This window comes from Grammomys surdaster, unplaced genomic scaffold, assembly GCF_004785775.1.
Source record: "Grammomys surdaster isolate TR1022 unplaced genomic scaffold, NIH_TR_1.0 126185, whole genome shotgun sequence".
Classification (NCBI taxonomy): Eukaryota; Metazoa; Chordata; class Mammalia; order Rodentia; family Muridae; genus Grammomys; species Grammomys surdaster.
Genome location: NW_021620991.1, coordinates 5,978,590 through 6,002,275, shown reverse-complemented (window position 1 = coordinate 6,002,275; position 23,686 = coordinate 5,978,590). Strand labels below are relative to the sequence as shown.

Below are 23,686 nucleotides of genomic sequence, written 5' to 3'. Positions count from 1 at the left end.
CACACGGGAAGACTAGCCATGCCGATAAACTTCCTGTCTTTGCCCTCAGTTCATCATGTTGGGGTTTGCTGAGGCTGGGGGCAGGGCAATGGGCCTTTTATTTCCTCTATGGTGTTCATGGATGACCTTTGACTACCGAGAAGGATGGTCATGTGTGACCTTTGAACCCCCTTCCCCCCACAGATGATCATTATGGGTGCCACTGTCATTACTCACTTTGTAGACCAGGCTGGACCCATCTTTGTTCTGCCCCTGTTTCCTAAGTCCTAGGACCACAGGCATGAACTACCAAACTGGAGTATATTTATATAAATTATAGCCAAGATCGACTGTTACACTGTCCATTCAGAAAAAGAGACATACAAAGGGGGCTGGAGGGATGGCTCTAAAGTTAAGCGCACTTGTTGCTCTTACAGAGGACCTGGCTTCAGGTCCTAGTACCCACGTGGCAGCTCACAATGCCCTGAAACAGGAGTTTTTTTGTGAAATTCACATCCTCTCCTGGCCTCTGCAGGCATTAGCACAAATACACATATGCAGATAAAATGTTCATACACATTTTCAAAAAATTCTTCTAAAAAAGAGATATAAAAATCCATCAGAATTCTCACGAGACTGAAAGTGCAGGTACAAAATGAGCTGGGAGCCCCAGCGGGATGGCCTGGCAGGTACAGATGCTCGTAACCAAGCCGGACAATCCAGCTCCATCCCTAGAGTCTGCGGGATAGGAGATGCCAAAGTCCCCCAAGTTGCCCCCTGGTCTCCAAACCATGCCATGGCATACACATGCCTACACACATACATGCAAGGGACATAAACAGGTAAATAAACAACTGTAAAACTTTTAATAAAAAACAAAATGGGGGTGGGGGGGGGACTGGAGAGATGGCTCAGCAGATAAGAGCACTGACTGCTCTTCCAGAGGTCCTGAGTTCAATTCCCAGCAACCACATGGTGGCTCACAACCATCTGTAATGGGATCCGATGCCCTCTTCTGTAGGCAGCTACAGTGTACTCATATAAATAAGAATAAATACATTATAAAAAAAAAGCAAAACCAGAAAGTAGTTAGTGGAGGTGTTGACTGTATTATCTCATTTGGCCCCCCAAAATATTTGTTTTAAATATTGTTTAAAATATTGTGATAGAGAGAGGATGCATCTACTGGTACACATGTGGAAGTCAGCGGACGAGTGAGGAACTGGTTCTCTCCTTCTACCGTGAATGTTCGGGGGATCAAACTCAGGTTGTCAGGCTTGGAAGCACCCTTGCCTGCTGTGGCATCTTAGCAGCTGGCCTGCCTTCCTCTCCTTTTTTGAGACAGGAGCCCAGAATATCTTTGACCTCACTGTATAGCTGAAGACAACCCAGAGCTTCTGATCCTCCAGTCTCCCAGTGCCAGGATTGCGGGAGTGCATGGCCACACCCAGTTTAGTATACGTTGGGAATTGAACCCAGGACAGCATGCGTGGAAGATGAGTCCTCTACTGACTGAGCTATATTCCCAATGTCCGTTTTCTTAGCTTCTTACATTTTAGTGAGTCTATATTGTTTTCATAGCGGGGGAAAAATAGTATTAAAGGAAATCTGGGGGAGGGGGAGCTCAGAGATGATTCTTGCTTCTACAGTTGGTTTTCCTGTTTCCGTTCATGGCTTTTAAAATTCTGAGGTAAGGTCTCAGCTTTTACCTGCTCAAAACAATCCAGTAGATCCCACACTAGTGGGTTGAACCAGCCCTGTCCAAGTCACAGACAGAAACCACCGAATGCCATCCAGATGTGTATGGCTGCCTTGACTCACAGTACATCACCCTGAAAGTGATTCAGTAAACCCAAACCTCTTTCTAACAATAGTGTTTACTGCCAGGGTAACAAGGCCTTTGCTCTGTGGACAGAGTGGGATGATAGCCCAGCCAGAGGCGGCTCCGAAACTGGCTCACAATCTAGCAATCTAGTGAAGGGAAATGCAGGCTGTTAAAGGGGAAGCCGACTTTGCAATGATAAGTGGAGTTTAACCATAGGTTTTTAAAAAAATTCTTAGAAATTTTATCTTGTAAACTTCACATCTAAGGGCTGAGGGTAATAGCTTACTTGGTAGGACACTTGCTTTGTAAACATAAGGACCCCAGTTAGCTCCTCAGAATCCACATTTAAAAGGCTGAGGGGACTGGAAAGATGACTTAGCAGTCAAGAGCACTGGCTGTGCTAGGTTCAATTCCCAGCAGAACGGAGGCTCAGAACCATCTGTAACTCCAGTTTCAGGGGATCCAAAGCCCTATTATGACCCCCTAATGGGAACCAGACACACATGTGGTGGATATTTATACGCATAAAATAAGTAAATCACAGAGCAAAACAAGCAGCGGGGGATAATAGCACTCTTGTAATCCCAGCGAGGAAGAAATGGAGAAAGGTAGGTTCTGGATCCTTTCAACCTGCTGGCCAGTTGTCTAGCCTACTCCAATGACAGCTTGTATCAAAAAGGTAAATAAATAAATAAATAAATAAATAAATAAATAAATCAGAACAGAAAAGAAAGGAAAAGGAAAGAAAAGAAAAGAAAAGAAAAGAAAAGAAAAGAAAAGAAAAGAAAAGAAAAGAAAAATAAGGTGTACTGCTCCTGAGAAGCGGCGGCCAAGGCTGCCTCTGGCCAGCTCACATGTACAGTTTCCACCCTGGAATTCTGTGTGTGTGTGAACAGTGTCTCCCTGAGCATCAGGATCTGAGAGTTAGCACTGGCTCTACCTGCTTGATGGTGCTGAGGTTGGCATTGCGGGACACGGGAAAATTCAAGTAGACTCCTGTGGGCAGCAAGAAGTCAACAACCACGCTCTGGCTTTCCTCTTTGGTCCAGAACTCCATGGGGCAGTCCACCCCAGGGGGCATCCTGTTGTGTTACTTCTCTGAGGCCTGTTGTCCTGTGGGAAAGGCAAAGGCACAATGAACCAGGGCTTTGGAAAGTGGGCTGGCCAGATCTGGGCCACAGGAGGCCATGCAAAGCTTCCCCGCATGAGGCACTGGCCTGCCTAGGTGGCTGTGACGCCCACTAACTTAAGCCACCCAGTAGGCTCAGGTGCTTCTTGTTACAGGTGGGCACGCCACAGGCCAAAACACTGCGTGATGGCCAACAGATGACCCAGGGACCGGGGTGGGGGGGGGTGGGGGAGAAGAATGGGAAGACACTTGAAAACCAAAGATAAAACTCTACAGTTCTTAAAAATGTTCTAGCCAGAAACCAATTAGCTTAAAACCAACTGACTAGCTGGGCACAGTGGCACCTGCTTACAATTCCAATACTCGGGAGGGGAAGGGGGCTGAGCAGGAAGAAAGCAAAGCCAACCTCAGCTATACAGTAAGTTCAAAGCCAGCTTAGTGATCTTCCCCCCCCCCACACACACACAGAGGCACACACGGGCACAGAAAGAGAGAATACATGGTTTTATCTAAGGAGTTATGATATGGGTCATGCCAACCCTCAGTCCCCTCCTGCCCTCTCCACAGTACCACAGTAATAACAAAACATTACAGATAACAGGACACAGCACGGCGTGTGCTCCACCCACACTCAAACTCCTCCCTGCCACCACCAGCTTCCTCCTTCCAGGTCACGGACACCTGGAATCCAGCTGCTTATCAATTATATGCGTGCTTTCATGCTCTTGTCACTAATACGCATCCACGAGCCGTTCCTAGTGTTTTCTGTGTACTTTTTTTTTTGGTTTGGTTTGGTTTTTCGAGACAGGGTTTCTCTGTGTAGCCCTGGCTGTCCTGGAACTCACTCTGTAGACCAGGCTGGCCTCGAACTCAGAAATCCGCCTGCCTCTGCCTCCCAAGTGCTGGGATTAAAGGCGTGCGCCACCACCGCCCGGCTTCTGTGTACTTTTAAAACCTTCCTGCTTAGTAAGTCTTCAGAGCCCAGGGCCACCCAGCACAACGGACGCCCACAGACCCAGGCTTGTACAGATCTGTTGCAAGTAGCCTACTGCTGCTGTCAGTCCCTGGATGCAACAGCCACGTCATATCAAGAAAACATCATTTGCTTGTAGCCCTCCATGCCAGCCTTGGGCTTCCGCATTCTTTCTGCTCCCCCCACCCCCCCCCTCCACCGCGCAGACTGGGGGGGGGGGGGGGGGGGGCGGGGTGCTACAGATTTCCAGTTTAGTGCTGAGCAGAAAGTAGAAGGTTTAACGTTCATACAATCAAATCTGTTCCCTTTATGTCTTATTATTTTGATTATTTTTTGGTTTTTGAAATAGTCTCTACTTCTGTAGGTCAGGTTGGCCTCAAACTCCGTGAGGCCTCAACCTCCTAAATTCTGGGATTAAAGGGGCGCTCCATTGTGCTCAACCCATTCTTATTCTTTAAAGACAAAATTCTAGGCTGAGGGTGTGTGGTTCAGCTGGTAGAGTACTTACGTACCTGCCCCCTCCCTCACAAAGCTCTGCATTCAGTTGCCAACACCACATAAACAAACTGGGAATGGTTCTGCACATCTGTAAGCCCAGCTCGTGGCAGGCAGAGACAGGAGGATCAGAAGTTCAGTGCCATTTTCTACTATATTGTAAGTTCAAGGCCAGCCTCAACTACATGAGACCCAATCTCAAAAACAAACAAACAAACAAACAAACAACCAGACTTCTGAATTGGGGTGTGTAGCTCAACGTCTGTTCAGCAAGCTTGAGGCTCTGACTTGGAGCCCAAAACATCAGAGAAAAATGACTGTGCCTACCACAAGGTCACATCCTCCTGCATTTAAATGACACGTTTCGTTTATGAGAGATGTCCCAGTTGGTGGGGGTACCAATTGGGCTGGGCCTGACTCACTGGGCAGCAGCTAGCAGCTATTCCATGCACCATGCTGCCTCCTGTGCCCCCCACAGCCCAGCCCAGCCTACCACCGCTGCTGGTAGCTACTTCCTCTGAGTGTGAAACCAGTCCTACTTGGGGTTCCTCTTTCTGAGGCCAAAGTTTTCCTTTCTTATTTAAAATTCGGGTGGTGGGACAGTCAGGAATCTGGGGGATTATATCTACAATGCATTCTTTCCAAGCTTGGGAATTCAGGGGTACCTTTGGTCACATGAACACAGGCTTGGACTTTTGAGGAATCCTACCCAAAAGTCTGGGTCTGAGGCAAGCAGATGTTTTGTTTTCTCGTCCCTCAGCCCTGTGGAAGGGAAGGTTACAGCTGCATTTACCCATCTGGTGGCAGAAAATTAAGTCTACAGACAACTTCATTTAACCATGGGGAAGACCCCATGGTGTGCATAGCCCGCCATCAAACCCAGAGAAAGGGGAACCACTTCTCTCTTCCCTGGAAGAAGTCTAGAACCTTCTATTTCCAGTAGGATACAAAAGAGAGAAAAGCAGGTGCAGGGACTCAGAGTTACCCCAAATTGCATACTGATGCCGCCATGGAGGCGGCCTGTTGGGCTCTAACAGAGAGGAACGTGCCTGTTCCCTGGGACCAAGCCAATCATAGTCCCTACACAGCCAGACACCCAACAGACCTTGAGTACAGACACTGCTGAAGACACAATCAGGACAGTTTAAAGCATTGTACAGTCACCCATATGGACACTTCTCAGGTGGAAGCCAGTGGTGGGATACAAACTCTCCTTCCCACTGACTGTCAGGTGGAGGCGAGGAGGAAGACCCTACAGATACATGATGAGAAAAACGGATCAGGGAGAGAAAGCTGAGCAACAGAAACCGAGAATGAAAGCTAATACAAGTTCAAGGCCAGCCTGGGACACAAGAAACATTGTCTCAAAAGAAAAGATACTCTCATGACGCAAGCAGGCTTGTCCTCCCCTGGAGTTCCTGCCTCCTCTCCACTTCCTCTGCACGCACCATCCTTCCTATTTCTATAGTAATGGGGAGGGCACTGAGGGTTTCTCTCTGTTTTTGAATATTATTTTTAAAATATGGGTATGCTTAGCATGGCTGTGGTAGTTATGAACACATGAGGATCAATGCCCCTTGGAGCGCAGAGCCACCAGATTCCCGAGAACTGGACTTACAGCAGCTGTGAACCGTCCCACATGGAAACTGAACTTGGACCTCAGAGCAGTAATCACTCGTAACTGCAGGGTCAGCTCTCTACCTCTCCAGCACCAAGTCCCCCACCCCCAAGGACACCTTTGATCCCCTGGATCCAGCCACACCAGTAGCCAGGTCTATTCTCAGGGGTTCCATGGGGGTTTTGTTTTCATTTACAGCATTTGAATTAGATTTGATTTTTCTTTTTAACTTCTAATTAGCTAGAAGGCAAAGGCAGGTGAATCTCTGACATTCAAGACCAGTCTGGTTGACAAAGTGAGTTCTAGGCCAGCTAGGTAGATACAAAGATATCCTGTGTCTTAAAAGAAATAAAGAGAGAAAGAAAGAAAGAAAGAAAGAAAGAAAGAAAGAAAGAAAGAAAGAAAGAAAGAAAGAAACAAAGAAAGAAACAAAGAAAGAAACAAAGAAAGAAAGAAAGAAGGAAAGGGGCTATAGAGATGGCTCTGTGGTTAAGAGCACTGGCTGCTCTTGCAGAGGACCCGAGTTCAGTTCCCAGCACCCACATGATAGCTCACACATATCTATAACTCCTGTCCCAGGGGATCTGACACCCTTCATGCAAGTGTACATGCAGACAAAACACCAATGATCATAAAATAATAGACAAATAAATGATAACAAAAAAAATGTTACATTTACTTATCTGGTCTCCTTTCTGTTGCACACATACTCCAAACTAGCTGGCCAGCAAGCTCCCAGCCAAGTTGTTCCCAGCATCATCTTTCCATCCTCCACTGCATGTAACTTTTCACATGGGTTCCAGGAACCCAAACTCAAGATGCCGGCTTACAGGACTCTCATCCTTGCCCGCTAAACCATCCCAACAACACGCATCAAGTTGGTTTTCCTGCTATTGCCCACAGATAGCATCCTTTTCCACAAATGAAGCAATACCCTTTCAGACACTTCTTGTTTAGAAAGTTCTTTCCTTGCAGATTGGCTGCCTCTGACAGCCAATTTCTGCCCTCTGGGCCACCATCAAGTGATAAAGCCAGGAGGGCACCTCAACCAGCTTAGACAGAAGGTCAGTGAGGGCCAGGACTGCCCCAGTATCTGTGAGCAATACCTGTATCTCAGGCATTCATCCTGGCAAAAGCAGATAACGGACTGCCCTATATTACCCAGAAAGTGTCTGAGAAGGTGTCACGGGACAAAGCTCAGTCCCTTCAACCTTTCCAACTTGTACCACATGCTCTACAGAGTCACCTATTGGACAGCACTCTGGTAGATTTATGAGTCCCCTATTAACCCTTTCACCGAATTCTGGATGTCCCCAGCCAGTTTTCTTTAGCCCGAGATGGCTCACCCAGTTAAACACTTGCCTTGCAAGCCTGAGAACCTGAGGCGTCCTCAGAACTCACATAAAAGCTGGGTACAAACTGGGCAGTGGTGGCTCATGCCTTTAATCCCAGGACTTGGGAGGCAGACAGGTGGATTTCTGAGTTCGAGGCCATCCTGGTCTACAGAGTGAGTTCCAGGACAGCCAGGGCTATACAACAGAGAAACCCTGTCTCGAAAAACCAAAAAACCAAAAAACCAAAAACAACAACAACAACAAAAAGCTGGGGACAGCGGCATATGCTTGTAATACGAGAGCTGGCACCACGGGACAGGAGGAAGAGACAGTGAAACCCAGAAGTCATCAGTCAGCTAGCAAAGCTTATCCGGGGAAGCTGCAGGCCAATGAAAGGCCTTGTCTATAACAAAAATATGGAAGCCTTCCTGAAGAACAAGACCTGAGACTGTCCTGCCTTCTGCACACCTCTGTGAACATGTGTACATGGTGTGGACACACGCGTAGAACCAGGAGAGAACTTTCTCCAAAGAATTTAACAGACATACCTGGGCTACCGTCAGCATCCAGGGATGCTTCATTGGCCCTAGGAGATTTGAGAGAGGCCTGGAAGCAAGCAAGGAAAACCCTGAGCTAGCAGCCCCACTGGCTGGGGTCTTGCTCCAAACTCTGGGTTCTCAGGGAGTTCTCTGCCTTTCTGCTGAGCCTCTCAAGGCTCTCAGCGGCCACAATCTCTGACCTCCACCTCTTTCCGGGGTCCATGATTAATATGGTTAATTCTGACGAGACTAGTTTCCCAGCCTTTGTCAACATAAAGGCAATCTTTGGAGTCCTGCAGTCCTGGGCACTGGGGAATGGCCTCCTATGGGACCACATGAGTCACTTTGGCAGGATACATTAGGGACAGGCAACAAGAACAAGAAGGGAAGTTGTGTCTTGCTTCTCCGGATGATAACCATCTTTCTCCCTGAGGCATGGAGCCTTGGGAAAGCTGTATCATGTTCCTTCATGCTGCTTGCTTGCTCCAAGGTGTGCCCAGAGTCACTCCAGAAGAAGAGTGTTAAGGCCCCCTGGAAGCCCTCTCTACATATCTGTGGAGAGTCAGAACATTAATACTGTAGCCTGCAGAGAAACAATCTGTCCAATGCCTAGATTTCAGAGTCAAGATGACAGTTTAATTAGTCCAAGAGAGTTTGAGTCACAGAAATTTCCAGAAGGTGACTATGCATAATCTAAGTATCCATAAACTCAGGCTGGAAGGCCTAAGACTGGCATCCATCACAACAGTGAATACGGAGGGTACCATGCAACAGCATTTTTGGAACAGTTGAACAGTGATCTGGAGTAGATGCTGAACTTAGCATCACTTTCAAAGAGGGCTATTTGCAGGAGCCCCTCAACCTCAGGAAGCCCTTCAAATCAAGGTATTCATCTCTCAGCTGCAATCAACCTAGGAGGTAAACCAACACAGATGTGTACTTCAGGGTACACAGAGTCCAAAGTTGCTTTATCCAAAGGGTAACCTCACAGCAAATCTCCATGGATATTCCTCAAGAAAGAAGGACACTCTTAAGAGTGTCATCTGTTCTGGATGCCAAGGAAAGTCCAAAGCCCCCAAGACACACACCTTGAGGTCCCCAGAAGGGTGCCATGAAGACCCATGCCCCGCGGCTCGTCCTCACTAACCACTTACTAATACGGTCAGCAGGAAGCCGACAGAAAACAATCACCCTTGCTCTTAGGGAAAATTTTTAGTCTAATGAGAGAAGGCAACAGAAAATCAAAAGGCAACAGAATGAACAAGATGATTTCATAGAGCCAAAGAGCTAGACTGAAACAAAAAGGACTTGTAGGGAGGTGTCCTGTGGATGGGGGACGGTGGGGGGTGGAGGGGACATGGTCTGTGGATGTGGGAGGCCACACTGAAGCATAGGCTCCAGTGAGTGAAGGATCCAGCAAAGATAGGCCCCACAGGGACCAGGTGGTGAGCCAGGGACCAGTATGAAGACCCTGAGGCAGGAAACCAGGTGACCAGCCCTAGATCCTCGGGGAGGGAAATGACCAGGAAAGGTGAGCTTAGCCCCTGCCCTCCTCTGGCCTCCAGTTCAGTACTAGGAGCTCTCTGGTTCCTGCCACAAAGCCATCTAGCAATAGGTCTGGAGGCTGAAGCAACAACTGAGCCACTGGACCTTGGACTTTCAGCCCCCAAGACAACAGACTGAAAAAACATCGTTTCTTTGTAAGCAGCCTGCCACGGGCATTTAGTTATAGTAATTGAAAACAAAGCTTAACATAGTGTTGTTTTCCAGTCATTCCCAAGACTCGAAACACTGAGAACACTTGAAACACTGAAAGCGATTTGCCAGACAAGCCAAATGAGAAGTAGACACAGTTGTACATTGTATCCACTTGGGTTTCAGTTTTTCTTCTTGGTTTGTAGCCCAGGTTGGCCTCTAGGCTCAGCCTGCTCAATATTGAGATACAGGCATGATACCTGGCTCACCATCTCTGTTTCTTACATTCCTGGAAGACATTCCTCCATTTCTTCAAAAAGACATAAAAAGGTATGTGTCATATTTTTTTAAAAATTTACATCTCAAAAAATGCCTTAAATGAACCAGGCATGATTTTACATACCTGTAACCCTAACACCAAAGAGGCTGAAGCAAGAAGGTCATGAGTTCAAGGCCAGCCTGGGCTGTATGGTGAAGCACAGAGATGCACAACTGTAATCCTAGCCCTCAGGAAACAGAGATAACAGGACTGTCCCAAGTTCGAGGCTAACTGATATACATAGTGATTCCTAGATCAGCCAGAGTTATATAAAGAGACCCTCTTTCAAAAAAAAATCCAAACCAGAGGCTAGAGAGATAGCTCAGTGGTTAAGAGCACTTGCCGTTCTTGCAAAGGACCAGAGCTTGGCTTCCAGAACCCATATTTAGGAGGCTCACAACCACCTTAACTCCAGATCCACGGGATCTGAAGCTTCTGACATGGTAGGCCGTCACACTCACATACATACACATACACACAGACATACATGTACACAAAGTCTAAAAATAACAACAATGCCAAGCAGCAGTGCTGCACGCCTTTAATTCCAGCACTTGGGAGGTGTGGATCTCTGAGTTTGACTATCTTAGACTATATACAGTTCCAGGACAACCAGAGCTATACAAAGAGCCCCTGTCTTTAAAATTAAAGTAATAACCTTTAAAAGAAAACCATTATTTCTGATAACACAGGTTTGTTTGTCTGAGACAGAATCTCAAGGTGACCTTGAACTCGCTATGTAAGCTAAGAATGACTTTGAACTTGTTTTTTGTTTTTTTGTTTTTTTGTTTTTTTCGAGACAGGGTTTCTCTATGTAGTTCTGGCTGTCCTGGAACTCACTCTGTAGACCAGGCTGGCCTCGAACTCAGAAATCCTCCTGCCTCTGCCTCCCAAGTGCTGGGATTAAAGGTGTGCGCCACCACCACCCGACTTTGAACTTGTGATTCTCCTGCCTCCCAAGTGCTGGGAGACCCCAACCACACCTAACCTATGCAGCATTTGGGGTTGCACCAGAGCTTTGTGCACGCTAGGCAAGTACTCTGCCAACTGAGCTATAGCTCAGCCCCTGCTAACTTAGTTTTAATGTGCAAGCACATTTTGTCTATCCTTTAAAAACAAAACAAAACAAAAAAACGTGGTAACTTCTGGTTTCCTTTTTCTGTCTGTCTGGGTCATCCCTGCTAAGACCTTAACTATGTAGGACCATCCAGGGTTGCCAGGTCAAATGTAAGAGCACTGTGTCAGCTACTTCTACTTCCCTGTAACAAAATAACTCAACTTATGGACTGGAGAGATGGCTCGGTGATTAAAAGCACTGACTGTTCTTCCAGAGGTCCTGAGTTCAATTCCCAGCAACCACATGGTGGCTCACAATTATCTGTAACAGGAACTGATACTCTCTTCTGGTGTGTCTGAAGACAGCTACAGTGTACATAAAATAAATTTTAAAAGGAGATTTATTTATTAAAAAAAAAAAAGAAATGACTTAGGAAAGAAAGCCTTCTTTTGGCTCACAGTTTCAGGGTTCTCAGTCCATCACTGCCGGGCAGACACGGCCATGATGAGCTAGCTTGTGGCTTGTAGGAGTCTGCAACAGAGGCTGTTCATATCATGGCAGACCAAGAAGTAGACAGCACAGCACAAACCAGGGATACCACGCTCATCCCGATGACCTACTTCTGCTTGCCACGCCTTACTTTACCAAAGCTTCTGCAGCCTCCCAGAAGTGTACCACCTCTTGGGGACAAACATTTGAAACAGGATACCGAGTGTGACAATTCAGAGTCATGCCACCACAGCCACTAACCCCGTTTGCACACTGGTAGTGCTCACTGTAAAGGGCTACACGAGCCAGAAACCAATGTCAGGATTGATGGTGGCTGTTCTTGTGAGATCAGTTTCCTCGGAAGCTTTGCAAGGCTCTGTCTGGTAACTGGGTGGAAGTCAAGCCACCAAGCTTCCATCATTCTGTGCGCAAGTGTCTAGGTTCCTCCCTATCCATCTTTCAACTTTTTAAATCTCCCCCGAGTCTATCAGCTCCCTTCCTCCCTACCAGCCCCTTTGCCTGATTCATGACTTTTGGTTTTGTTTCCCCGATCCGTTTAATTTAACCAGGACCATACTACTCAATGGGGTCTAGTGGTCTCTTCCTAGATCTACCAGAAGCAAAGAGTCCAACAGTGAGAGGCAGAAGCCCTGAGCCTTTCCTCTAGCCATGTTTAGCCACAGACCGACCGGCTCATTCTTTGTGAGCATCCACAGCTGCTTTAAGTACATACGGTAATGACTGTAGAGTTCCCAGAAGATGTACAACTCCAGTTTCAGGGAATCTAATGCCCCCTTCTGACCTCTCTGTGCATTGCAAACACATGGTGCACATACACACATGCAGGCAAACACTCATATACATAAAATAAAAAGAAATCTTTTTTTAAAATTTGAATTCTTTATGAATAAAGGTTACAGTTACCATTAAAGTTACCATTAAAGGGTATTTCCAGGGCCATGGAGATGCGTATAAGTGTTTGCTGTGCAAGGTTGGTGACCCGAGTTCACTCCTCTGAGCCCACATAAAGAGAAAATAGAAAACAACTCCACAAAATTGTCCTCTGACCTCTGCACAGACACCATCATGGCATAAGTGTGCCTGAACACACACAATAATAATGCACATAAAAAACTTAAGGCTTTTTTTTTTTTTTTGGTTTTTCAAGACAGGGTTTATCTGTGTAGTCCTGGCTGTCCTGGAACTCACTCTGTAGACCAGGCTGGCCTCGAACTCAGAAATCCACCTGCCTCTGCCTCCCAAGTGCTGGGATTAAAGGCATGAGCCACCACCACCCGGCTAACTTAAGGCATTTTGAAAACTAAGTTTCCATCATGAAAAGTTCTGTTTCTTTCTATGTCTTCCAACGTTAACACTTTGCTTAAAGCTGGGTGGTGCCAGCACATACTTTTAATTTCAGCACGCAGGAGGCAGAGGAGGGTGGCTCTCTGTGAGTTCAAGGCTAGGCTGGTATACAAAGGGAGTTCCAGGACTGCCAGACCTATACAGAGAAACCTTGTTTCGAAAAACTGAAAAGAAAAAGAAGAAGAGGAGGAGGAAGAGAAGGAGGAAAAGGCAGAAGAGGTGGAAGAGGAGGAGGAAGAGAAAGAAGAAAGAAAGAAAGAAAGAAAGAAAGAAAGAAAGAAAGAAAGAAAGAGGTGCTTAATATTTTTATTTTGAAAGAGATCCACAACAAAGAGGTGTGGCAAGCACAAGACCTAGAGAGGCTGAGAGGGAGGCTGGGAACACGGAACACTGGCCCTGCCATGTTCTACTTGAAAAGACAACAGCTGCTCAGACAGAGTGTTCTCCATGCACACACAATAATCATGTACCCACAAAAACAACAAGGGGACCCCAGACTTCCCCATCACACAGCTCAATACCCACCCAGCTGCTTACTACTGGATAGGAGGTGCCTTAGGCACTTTTGTATTGCTGTGGCAAGACACCATAACCAAGGCAAGTTACAGGAGAGTTTATTTGGGGCTCATGATTTCAGAGGGTTAGAGTCCATGACCATGATAGTGGGGAACATGGTGGCAGGCAGGCAAACATGGTGCTGGAGAAGCTGAGGCCATACCTCTTAAGATATAACCACGAAGCAATAGAAAGAGACACTAGGAATGGTCTGAGTCTTCTGGAGCCTTGGCTCCCTCAGCAACACACTCCTCCAACAAGGCCACACCTTCTAATCCTTTCTAAACAGTTCCACCAACTGGAGACCCAGTATTCAAATGTACAGCAATGGCCCAGAAACTCAAAAGAGCATCCTACCTTAGCTTCGTGACTGTCCCAGTCTCTGTAGACACAGAAGTCCCTACTCAATGCTACTACCCAGCTATATTCCCCAGCCCCCACTCTCTTCCTCTGAGAATGCTTGTCTCATGGACAAGTCAGAGATGGTCGATTTTCTTCAAAATTCCTATCTGTAATACAGTCTCTCTTCTTTCCTCTACATCTCTCTCCCTTCCCCCAACCTACCTTTTTGGGAGAGGCCAAGAAGGGCCACCAGCCAAGGCCCCTCTGTCTGGGAGATTAAAGGTGCTTTGCCATCAGTGAGCTTCACCCCACTTCTGCCTGGCTCTCAGCTCCTTATATGTCTGAAAGAAAGAAAAGAGGAAAGAACACTTTAAACACCGAGTTTCAGAATCCAGTACATGCTGATGGTATATCTCAGGGCACTGAGTGTGTAGCTCAGTGGTATCGCCTGCTTAACATGCAAAAAGCCCCCAGCACTGAAGGAAGCACCATTTCATCTCAGATTCTCTTCTTGTAATTTGCTGGGTCAGTCTTTCTCGCTACCTGAGTGAACGCCACCCCAGTTCCCTTTGATAGCATGGAAGCAAACCACAGGGGCATCCCCAGACCTGAAGCAGGGGTGTACACAGATGCTCAGGTGATCTTTTAGGGCTGCTGGTTGGATTTGTGAAAGCAAAGTTAATTGACCTGAGCCATGCTAAGTTTGAGTTCCATTGCTGAAAAAAATATGAAGTAGGTTCATGCACTTTAGACCTTGAGTCCCCAAAGCCAAGTCTAAAGGGAAACCCATCCCTGTTGGGTTAGAGATGAAAAGGCCAGCTGTGAGAAGAGGGGTCCTTCCTCTCCACCTTGGGCACACCTAGAAATAACCGGCTCCTAAGAGAGAAATAACAGACACCCTGCTCCTGGGCACCTGTACAATGGGGTGGCCTGAGCCTGCATTCCCTTAGGTAGAGTGGGAGGGGCTGCTGAAGACGCACAAGACAATCCACTAATTACTGGCTTCTCCACAAGACAAAAGCAAAGCCCTTAGGAGTCCACTGGAAATAGTGTATATACTATAGACACACATTTCCCAGGGTGCAAGCTGAAGTCCTCTAGCCGGCCACACCAGATCCTGGAAGCAAGCTCTGAACCCTGCAGCAGGACCCTGGGCAGGTGGGTGTGGATACACCCTTCGGTTTAGCAACTGGGGAGGACTACTAGGGCTTTCCAAGAAAACTATCAGCAGAGCCGCCCGAGGCTTGGGTCAAGGACTCAAAGAAGAAATAACTCACACCAGTGATAATAACAATACTACGAGAGCAAGGCAAACAGTTTTAGGACAGAGACAGGGAAACGAAGTAAGTACAGAAAGAACGCGCTTTGAAAATGGGAAAGACAAAGCAGAAAGCGTGATGGAGCCCAGAAGATCGCATCCTCAGGAATTCAGGGCGGGAGATAGGGAGCCAGGAAAAAATGCACCCGGGATTAGTCAGGAAGGACTAAGTCCCACAACGGAAGACGCATAGGATCTCGGAGCCTGGGTATGACTTTGGTTAGCCCCTCTTGGTTCAAGGGCGAAGCTAGGGAGGGAGCGAGAGCGTGCCGACTGATGGGTAGGGAATCGGGGACAGGGGGAGGGGGTGGACCGGGGAGCGCGCACCGAACTGCTTCGGTTCCAAAGAAGTAAACAGCTTGTCCTCCTAAGCGAAGCGCATCCTGCTCGGGAGCCCACTGAGGGTCCGGCATCAAGGGCAGCAGGAGACACACCCAGGATCTCATCCTTAGAGAGTCACAAAAAGATGCAACTCGGCACTTACCCCAACACACACACACACACACACACACACACACACACACCAGGGAATCCCAGGCAGGCTCGACACTGTGTATGAATCGGCCTCTCCAGTGGGGTGCTGTCGCCTCTGGATGCTCCTGCCTCTCCTAAGCTCCGCCACCCTGGAACCCTGATGAACTCCCACCCTGTCCACCCAAACCCAGGCCCACAAAGCCCGGTGTTAGGCGGAGCAGAGCATCTGGCCAGTTAGGGGAGACACAGGGACCCCACAGACTCCCGCACAGGTGGGTTTCGTACCCGGTGTCGGTGGCAGGGGCGGGCTCCGTCTCCCTGGAGACAGTTGCCCAGGGGGATACGGCGGGAGGGTCCCGAAGTGACCGGAGGGCGCCAGCCTCCAGCGGCCGTGTGCAGCCGGCAGCGCCTGAGGGCAGGCCCCGCTCGAGGTGGCGGTGAGTGAGCGAGCATCGGCGGAGGGGCGCGGCTCGGGGCGGGGCTGAACAACGGGCAAGAGAGGGCGGCCGGGTGGGGCGAGGCGGGGCGCGGTCGGAGGCGGAGCATCCTAGGGATGGGGCGGGAGCAGAGCCCGCCTCACCACTGCACAGTCTACTACTGTTAATACCCCAGGTCTGGCACAGCAAGGCAGGAGGAATAGCTGCGGGGCGCTAGAATTGGAGACACCTTAGCCAGGGGCTAAGGCCAGAGTCTTAGGGTTCTCCCCATCTCCTCATCCTGGAGCCTCAGAACAGCCGAGTGATTCAGGATGACAAACATACGCAGTCCTGTCCTGGATCTCTTAAAATCAGCGGATATTAGGCACTATTTATAAAGTAAGATCTAATCATCTACCAAAGCCTGTCTGTCTGTCTTAGTTTGTTTTCTATTGCTCTGATAAAACACCATGACAAAAAGCAGTTTGGGGAGGAAAGGGTTTATTTGGCTTACATATGCCTGGTCAGGGTCCACTAAGGGAACCAAGGCAGGAACCTAGTGGCAGGAACTGAAGCAGAGGCCGCAGAGAAATGCCATTACTGGCTTACTCAGCCTGCTTTCTCACGACTGCCTGGGACCACCTACCCAAGGGTGTCACTGTCCCTACTAAGCTGGGTCCCATCAATCTTTAATCAAGAAATACCCTCACAGACTTGCCTACTAGCAATATGTGAGAAGTATTTTCTCAATTCAAGTTCCTCTTGGCAGATAATTCTGAGATGTATCGAGTTGGGAGGAGGGGAAGACAAAACAAAACAGCAACAAAAAACCAACCAGGATTCAGCTCCCTGGGTTTCCAGGACATCACCTGGAAGGGGAGAACATTCAGACCTGTGTCAGACCTGGAGCTGTTGTCCTCAAGTATCAAGTGGTCCCTGAGTCTTGACTCTGGGCTCAGATCCAGCATGCTGGTTGTTCCTAGCAGGTGGTCTGTTCATGGGAGTTCCCCACACTCAGGACCTCTGGAAGAACAGTCAGTGCTCTTAACCGCTGAGCCATCTCTCCAGCCCATCTCCAGCCTTAATATATGTATGTGTGTGTGTGTGTGTGTATTATTTTAAAAAACAAAAAAACAAAAACAGGAGCTCCCTGTTTGAGATCTTGGCTGGCCTGAAACTCACTATGTAGACCAGGCTAGCCTCAAACTCACAGAAATCTGCTAGTTGCTACCTCTCAAGTTTTGAGATAATCTCATGAAGGGCTAGTGAGATAGCTCAGCGGTTAAAAGCACTGACTGCTCTTCTGGAGGTCCTGAGTTCAATTCCCAGCAACCACATGGTGGCTCACAACCATCTGTAATGAGATCCTATGTCCTCTTATGGGGTGTCTGAAGACAGCTACTGTATACTTACATATAATAAGTAAAAATAAGCCTTTGGGCTAGAGCGAGCGGGAAAAGGGAAGGGGGAAATTAAAAAGAGAGAGAGATAGCCTCATGAAGTTGCTCAGCCTGATCCTGAAGTGCTCAGCCTCTCTGGCAGCTGGGACTACATACCCAGTTCATATAGCTTTTGAAAGCAGAGCTAGCGTGGAACCAGTCTGATTTTGCACTGGCCCCATGAACCACTTGCTTTGCCTGTCCTCTTACAATGTTCTTAGATTTAAGCCTTTGTGGAAAGTGGAGCTCTGAGAAGTGAGAGATTCTAGGCCCACAATTGCCCCAGATGAAGCCAGTCCTCACTGGTCCTCATTGCTGAGAGTCCTAGGAACATCCTGGAGTTAGCAAAGAGGGAAAAAGACAAAAGCTGTCCAGAAGTTCCCAGGAATCGCTAAGCCTAGCATGGGAGGGGTAGGTTGCTGAGATGGCCAGGATGTGGGAGGTCCCCAAGCAAAACTCACAAAGCCCAGGCCGGGAGCTTCCCACGGCCCCCAGCAGCTCTGCCTGGTGCCTTGGTGCTGGAGCACCAAAGGAGGAGACTTAGGCAGGACAGGATGCAGTTCATGTCCAGTACCATGTCCCATACGTCTTCAGTGATATGTCTAAATGTCCCAAAAGAAAGATATCGCAGTCTGGGCTTCATGGTGCCAGGCTATTAATCCCAGCACTCAATCAGGGATGCAGGTGGATCTCTGTGAGTTCAAGACTAGCCTGGCCTACACAGGGAGTTCCAGGACAGCCAGGTCTACACAGTGAAACCAGGTCTCAAAACTACAAACAGAATAAAAACAAGACATCTCCCCAGGTAGTATTAATATAAACAAGGAAGACACATACTGGCCCAAGGCCTCAAGGATCCCAGCTGTGCTGTTCACAAGCCAACCTCTGGATCTTTGGAACCAAGACTACTACTGGGTGTGGCCAACCTGAAGCCCCAGGACCCCCAATCCTCTCTCAGAGCCTGCAAGCAAATCTGGGAGCAGAGCTGCCTAAATTCTCCAAGGTGTGAAGCCTGGGTCTCCTAGGTCACCAGACTAAGAAAGTCGTGGCTCTATCTTGAACAAGACAGGGAAGGGTAGAAGCCCCCTACCCTCACTGGAGCTAAGTCCTTGGGCAGTGTTACCCCTCCCCTCAATTCAGCTCCTTTACCATAGCATGGGTCTGATGAATGTCAAGCTCAAAGACAAGATGCCCTTTAACAATGGAAGCCGGTGTCTGGCTTAGAGTTTAAACTGAGCAGTCGGGTACTAATTTCTCTTGGACTCCAGGGGGAAAACACAAGATTTCTTTGAAACAGCAAAACCCACAAAAAGGTGACACATCTGTATCACAAAAATGTATTCAAACTATCCTGGAGAATCCAGGAAAGATAGGAACCATTGAAAAACAAAATTAAAAAGTCCAGAGACGTCAGGCAGTGGTGGCACACGCCTTTAATCCCAGCACTTGGGAGGCAGAGGCAGGTGGATTTCTGAGTTCGAGGCCAGCCTGGTCTACAGAGTGAGTTCCAGGACAGCCAGGGCTACACAGAGAAACCCTGTCTCGAAAAAACAAACAAACAAAAAAAGTCCAGAGACTTGGCTCAATGGGTAAAGGTGCTTGTCTTCCCAGCCAGACGACCTATGTTTGCCCAGGGGCCCTTGTAAAGGCGGAAGGAGAAAGTCAGCTTCACACAGTGGTTCTGTGATCTCCACACATGCATACCGGCACGTGCCCTACTCCCAACAATAATAGTACAATAAAGTTGAAAAACAAACAATGTTTGGAGAGAAGCCAGGCTTGGAAGTACATGCCTATAAAACTTGAAAGATGTGGAAGAATATCCATTGCTAACCTGACTTACACACAAATACACACATACACACACACTCATCTGGGAGTTTCACTACTGTCAAAACTCAAGAGTAAACAGAGAAATTATATTTCCACCCCTGTTTGCTACAGCCAAGAGAAGCCGATTCTCTGTAAATATCCTAGCCTAAGAACAGGAAACCAAATACTCCCATGCATGGGAGCCCTTGTTCCACTCAAGAAGTTTATCTGCCCCATCCATCACTCCTCCCCCTCTCTGTCCTGACACTTCCAGGTCACCAAACTATGACACAATCCCACCTCTTTCAGCAGCCTGCCTTTCATCCTCACTCACTGCCTTCCCTGTGGGAATCCAGCCTGCTTCTTCCTACTCAAAGTAGCATCCACATTTCTAGGTGTGCTCAGATAAGACAAGAGGAGAAGCTATTCTTTTTAGCTTTGTCAACTTGACACAGCCTAGGGTCACCTGAGAAGGGTTTAATATGTGTGCAGTGGATTGTCTGGATTGCCCAGCCCGCTACAGGTGGCACCATTCCCTAGGCAGGTGATCCTTGGGCTGTATTAGAAAACTTGCTAGGCATAGGCCTGTGAGTAAGCAAACCAGAGGGGAAAACAGCAAGTAGCATTTTCCCGTGGTTCTTGCCTTACTTCCTGCCTTGACCTCCCTCAGTGAGGGACTATGTGATGACTATTCTTGGTTATCAACTTGAATACATCTGGAGCTAAAGACACATCTTTAATCTGGGCCACATCTTTTGCTAGAAGCCTTGATAAGGACACAGAAGAAGGAAACTTCTTTTCCCACTTGCTTTCGCCTTGCTAGAAAGTCCATTCCTTCACAGGTTTTAGAGCAGTGGCTCTCAACCTTCCTAACACAGTTCCTCATGTTGTATTGACCCCTAACCATAAAATTATTTTTGTCGCTACTTCGTAACTGAAATTTTGCTACTCTTATGAATAGTAATGTAAATATTTGTTTTCCAATGGTTTTAGGTGACCCCTGTGAAAGAGTCATTTAATCACACAAAAGGTTGCAACCTACAGGTTGAGATCCACTGAATTAGAGCCTACTTCTTTGAGATTCTAGCATATACTGAAAACTAGTTCAAAGATCAGACTTGTGGACTGAGCAACTACTGGATTGTTGGACTTCCTGTTCACAGTCAACCGCTGTTGGGTTAGCTGGAGTACAGCCTGTAAATCACTTTGTATACATACATATATACACACATAGATACACACATACATATATACATACATATATATACATATATACATACATATATGTATGTATATGTGTATATGTGTATCTATGTGTGTATATATGTATATATGTATATTTATGTGTATATCTGTATACACACACACACACACACACACATATATATATATATATTCTATAAATTCTGTTAATTTAGAGAACCCTGACTAAAAGACCTCCTAATAATGCCACTCCCTGGTAACCAAACATTAAAGTAGTATATGAGCCTATGGGGGCCATTCTTACTCAAACCACCACAGACTTTACCCTCTAAGATGAAATAAGCCCATTCTTTCCCTAAGTGATTTTGGTCGTGGCATTTGTCACAGCAAAAAAACGAAAGCACAAGAGGGCTAAAGTCCGGGGCGAGGCAGAAGCAGATACAGCTACTATAGAATGTGTTAAAAGTGTGTTTTCAATTCTAATCAGAAACAGGAGGGCAATGAAGATTTATCCCATCTTAGTCAGGGTTTCTCTTGCTACAATGGAACATCATGACCAAAAACCAAGTTAGGGAGGAAAGGGCTTACTTGACTTACACGTCTACATTGTAGTCTGTCACTGAAGGAAGTCAGGACAGGAACGCAGGCAGGGCAGGAACCTGGAGGCAGGAGCTGATGCAGAGGCCATGGAGGGGTGCTGCTTACTGGCTTGCTCCCCAGGCTTGCTCCACCTGCTTTCTTATAGAACCCAGGACCATCCACAATGCGCTGGGCCTCCCCTATTGATCACTAATTGAGAAAATGCCTTACAGATGGACCTCAGGGAGGCAATTCCCCAACAGAGGCTCCTTCCCCTCTGTTGACTCTAGCTTGTGTCATCTTGACAGACACACCACTATTAAGCCACAACCCCTTCTTTCCGATTCATCCCGAAAATCTCACATAAAAAAACGTAAGTTTAAAGTCCCAGTCTTTACAAATTCGAACACAATAAAGTTTCAGTCCCTTTAAAAATACCCAGTCTTTCAAAATCCAAAGATATATTTTTGGGTTCAGTTCCTGTTTCACCGGTAGCCCCTCATAGGGGCTCTTCCTTGTGCCAAGTCTCAATTTCTCTGTATGACCCCTTTAATCCTGCACCTTTACCAATGGCCTTGCCAGGCCTTTCACAGTGCCAAGCCTCAGCTGCTCTCCACGACCCCTTCCTGCCTTCAAAACCAGTACCACCTGGGTGAGTCTTACACTCCAAGTTCAGCGGCCAGCCTGAGGTACAACCTTGGCTGCCTCTGGAGCAGAGCTTCTATTTGCTGACTCTCAGGAAAAACCTTCCTGAAGATTTCACCTCAATGATGCTGGTCTCTTCTCTTTTTTTTGTTTTTTCGAGACAGGGTTTCTCTCTGTAGCCCTGGCTGTCTTGGAACTCACTCTGTAGACCAGGCTGGCCTTGAACTCAGAAATCCACCAGCCTCTGCCTCCCAAATGCTGGGATTAAGGGTGTGTGCCACCACCGCCCGGCAATGCTAGTCTCTTCTTAATCACAGCTAATTTCTCAGCTCCAGCGGACCAGCACAGAGTTTCCCAGCGAAGCAAAGGTTTCACTTTACACGTTCTGGTATCTTGTGAATCACAGGTGATTCTCCACCTCCATCCTCTGCCCTGTGACTTTCCTAGCTCAGTTTCAAAGTCTGTTTACAGTCCTCCCCAAAACAACACAGTCAAGTCTGTCACAGCAACACCCCACTCCTGGTACCTTGTCTTAGTTAGGGTTTCTATTGCAGCAATAAACACCATGACCAAAAAAAATAAATTAGGGAAGAAAGGGTTTATTCAGCTTACACTTCTACATTGTAGTCCAGCACTGAAGGAAGCTGGGACAGGAACTCACAGAGGGCAGGAAGGTGGAGGAAAGAGCCCAGGCCGAGACCACAAAGGGGTGCTGCTTACTGGCTTGTTCCTCCCCCCTTGCTGGCTTGCTCAGCATGCTTTCTTATAGAACCCAGGACCACCCTGAGATAGGACCACCCTGAGATGGCCCCACCCACCATGGGCCCTCCCACATTGATCACTAATTAAGTAAATGCCCTACAGCTGGATCTCATGGAGGCATTTCCTCAACTGAAGCTCCTTTCTATCTGATGACTCTAGTTTGTGTCAAGGTGACAGAAAAGCAGCTGGTCCACCTTCCAAAAAGGGACAAGATTTATTCACATAATCTCAGTATGGCTTTGTGCCCTTGATATACTGCTTTCTTTTGTTTAGAAACAGGGCCTTTGCTGTTGCCCAGGCTAGTTTCTAATTTCTGAGCATCAGCGACCCTGCTGCAGAAGCCCCCTGAGTAGCAGGGGCCAGGAGTGTCTGCCTGCTCTGTGCTGCTCTGTCTCTTGATCTTTTTACCTAACTACTCTCACCTTCCGCTTCACACAATTTCATTAAGCTCTGAATTCTCACCCTCAGGTTAACTCGAAAAGTCACTCAACTGTAGTTTAAAAAAAAAAAAAAGCCAAGTTAATTAGAAGCTGAAGCTTCCATCTCCTCTGGGGCAAAGTCCCTAAGTTCTGACCACAGGTCTGTCTTAATTGAGGCTCCCAGAGTTTGTGACTCAGGGCATGGAAATGGGTGGGCAGGCCGAGGGAAAAGATGCTTGTGTTGGCGTTATTCATTCTTTCACGATCCTACCAAAACAAAACAAACAAAAAGCCTACTAGTGTTTCCAGGAATGCAGCTCTGGAATAGACTTGGCTTTGAAGACACCTGCTAAGCTCTCTACTCCTCAGAGCCCAGGCCAGGAAGAGCAGCACAAAGAGGTGACCTTGGGCTCAGGAGCAAGGATCAATGGCACACTCAGGCCGCTTCTACAAGTATTCATGGGGGAGTCTCAAGTTCCCAACCGGAGCCTGTGAACCTGGGTTTTGTGTCATCTATAAATGGGAAGAAGTGCTCTGTTTGTGGAAAGGGCCGACTGAATTCCTACTGAGGGGGAAGTTAGAATAACACGCAGACTAAATGTTGCAAGTTCCCCCCCAAAAGGCACCGGGGTGGGTTCATCTTATAGACAGATGTGTTGTGGCAACTGCTGAGGACCAAGTGGGAGATGATTTTTTAAAAAAAAATGAACCTGGCAAAAAATTAAGCTAAACACAGTCACAAAGCTGTCCTTAGAGAGCAGGTGACTTGCAGGAGTGTCAGCAGGAAGAGCCTGCTGTTAAATACCAGACAGCAGGGAGGTAGTGTCATGGATCAGGCCTGTGTTTAAAAGCTTGATCCAGCCTGGTGCTATCACCTAAATACCCTTTCCTCCTCCTCCTCCTCC

At 47.5% G+C, this 23,686-nt stretch overlaps 1 protein-coding gene across 8 annotated transcripts in view; it reads right to left on the bottom strand.

Annotated features, from left to right (window-relative positions):
• Pik3cd (phosphatidylinositol-4,5-bisphosphate 3-kinase catalytic subunit delta) overlaps positions 1-23,686 on the bottom strand; it is a 53,753-nt gene that overhangs the window by 12,472 nt on the left and 17,595 nt on the right. For 4 of the 8 annotated variants that reach the window (XM_028757878.1, XM_028757877.1, XM_028757883.1 and 1 more), the window contains exons 2-3: positions 13,937-14,055; positions 2,745-2,917 (exon numbers count right to left, since the gene is read on the bottom strand). In XM_028757878.1, coding sequence (XP_028613711.1) covers positions 2,745-2,885 — 141 coding nt within the window. In that variant the 5' untranslated portion in view covers positions 2,886-2,917; positions 13,937-14,055. Of the gene's footprint in view, positions 1-2,744; positions 2,918-13,936; positions 14,056-23,686 lie in introns of those variants that run through there. The other 4 variants (XM_028757879.1, XM_028757884.1, XM_028757882.1 and 1 more) reach the window with 1 other exon arrangement.